Below are 2,083 nucleotides of genomic sequence, written 5' to 3'. Positions count from 1 at the left end.
CCGGGGAGCCGCTGCCCAGCGGGCACCCGGAGCCGGTCCCGGGCGGGAGAGCCTTTGGCAGGGCACGGCGCTGCTGCTGCCGGGGCAGCGGCACAGCCGGGCAGCCTGACGGCTCCGGGCCGCTGTGCTGCCTCCGGATCCCCGGGGCTGCTGCCCCGCTGCCCCGAGCAGCGCATCCCTGCCGCCCGCACGGACCCTCCCGGTCCCGTCCTCACCTGCCGAGGCCATGCTCGGCACCACCTTCCTCCTCCTGCTGGTGCAAGGCCTCCTCCGGTACCCGCAGCCGGCCGCCCGTGGGCTGGACGAGGCCACGCGGGAGCGCATGGAGCAGCGGGCCGAGTACCTGAGCCAGGAGATGGCTCGGCTGGTGCAGGAGCTGGAGCGGCAGAGCCTGGAGCAGAGCGCTGGCGCCTGGGGAGCCCTGCTGCTGTGGCCGTGCTGGGGAACTCTGGCAGTCCTCGTCCTCCTCTTGGCGCTCTGGTTTGGAGCAAAGCAAGTCGTAAGCCATGAGGAGAAATGGGAGGAGGTCGGTGCTCCTGGAAATGGCAAGGACAAACACAGCGGAGCCCAAGATGACGAGGCCCACAAGATTGAAAGCAACCCAGGAGGCCTTTCAGTGCAGCGCATCCAGTTGCCTGTTGTGGATCTGGAGAAAGGTTGCTCGCTGATTGGTGACCTGATGGCCAAACTGAGAGACGTCTTTGAACAAGGCTTGTCACACAGTTTCTACCCGGTGCCACAGGAAGCCATCGGAGTGGGCAGCGCCTTTGAAGGCTGGAGTCCCCGTGCAGAAGATCCTGTGTACCAGGTGCTTGTTGCCCTGAGTCCCCCTGCGGGACACGCCTTCCACCTGGAGCTGGACACCGCAGGGATGCCCCAGAGGAACTTCTGGGTGCGCGTGGAGCTGCTGTGCACCTGCCCCAGGGGGCAGCCGGGGGAGGACATGCTGTGTTTCCTCCACCAGCCTGAGCAGGAGCTGAGGAGGAAACAGGAGCCCAGCCTCCTGCACACCCTGTGCACCGGCTCCTATCTGGATGTGCAGAAGACTGCCCAGTGGTTCTGTGGCTTTGTGAGGGTAGCCTGGCTGCCGTTGCCTCAGTCCCGCCACTGGCGCTTAACGTTGCTGCCCTCCAGCCGCTCCTGCCGGTTTCAGCTGAGCAAAGGCCAGGAAAGCTTCAAGGCTGAGATGATCTTCGGGGTGCGGCGAGGAGACTCTGACATCTTTGCGGGCAGCCTGGCCACAGAAGCGGGCACGCCAAGCACCGCGTGGCCTGAGACCTGTGCCGTGGCAGAGGCCAAATTCTTCGGGCACATTTCCAGGCAGGCCCCCCAGGACAGCTGCCACTGCAAGTGCCTGCAGCTCCTCAGCCACAGCCTGCCGGGTGTAGGTTTGTCCAGCTACACCTTGAAGACTGTGCTGATGCACCTGCTGAGCACCGTGCCCCCGACACGCTGGCGCAGGAGGGATTTCCCCCGGCGGATGATGGACATCCTGAAGCTCCTGCGCTGCTCGCTGGAGACCAAAGCGCTGCAGCACTTCGTCATCGGCAACGAGAGGCTTCCCGAGGAGATCCGTCTGCCCTCGGACTTGCGGCTGGCTGAACCTCCCAACCTCTTGCAGCACCTGGCCAGCGATCCCGACGCCCAGGCCAAGGCCCTGCAGGACTACTTTGGCCTGGTGCTTGGGCTCAGGCAACTGCTGCTCTCCGGCCACTGAAAGAGATGCTGCTGCCCAGAGCTGTGCTCCTGGGGCCTCTGGACAGAGGCTCTGTACATTAACCCCTGTATATATTAACCCCCCAAGGTTTTACATTCATTGTATTCATTACTGCCCTGTAATGAATGCATTTCTTATATATATTGATACTCCTTTCTTGTGCTATTACTGCATAGATTAAGACTCTCTAGTTAGTGCATTAACCTATTTGTTTTTTCAATAAAGCCCAGTATTTCTTTATCTGATTTGTGGTAGGTCTTCTTGAACTTGACCCGACCTGTAATCTACACACTGAGTGTTTTGCAAGTTTATTTTTCTAGGTGCTTGTAGTCTGTTTTGATAGGCAAATATGTGTATGAAGTAGTG

The 2,083-nt window shown here is 60.6% G+C and overlaps 1 protein-coding gene across 1 annotated transcript; it reads left to right on the top strand.

Annotated features, from left to right (window-relative positions):
* Positions 1-226: 226 nt before the first annotated feature.
* On the top strand, positions 227-1,717 carry LOC110469133 (inositol 1,4,5-trisphosphate receptor-interacting protein-like 1). Its single transcript, XM_021527615.2, has one exon. The coding sequence runs from the start codon at positions 227-229 to the stop codon at positions 1,715-1,717; it is 1,491 nt and encodes a 496-aa protein (XP_021383290.2).
* The last annotated feature ends 366 nt before the right edge of the window (positions 1,718-2,083 follow it).

Source organism: Lonchura striata, chromosome 6 (assembly GCF_046129695.1).
Source record: "Lonchura striata isolate bLonStr1 chromosome 6, bLonStr1.mat, whole genome shotgun sequence".
Lineage (NCBI taxonomy): Eukaryota > Metazoa > Chordata > Aves > Passeriformes > Estrildidae > Lonchura > Lonchura striata.
Note: the sequence above shows the minus strand (reverse complement) of the source record. Positions and strands in the feature narration are given on the sequence as shown.

What these genes read in the sequence shown, in the direction of transcription:
- LOC110469133 (XM_021527615.2), top strand. Translation starts at nt 227, where the DNA reads ATGCTCGGCACCACCTTCCTCCTCCTGCTGGTGCAAGGCCTCCTCCGG.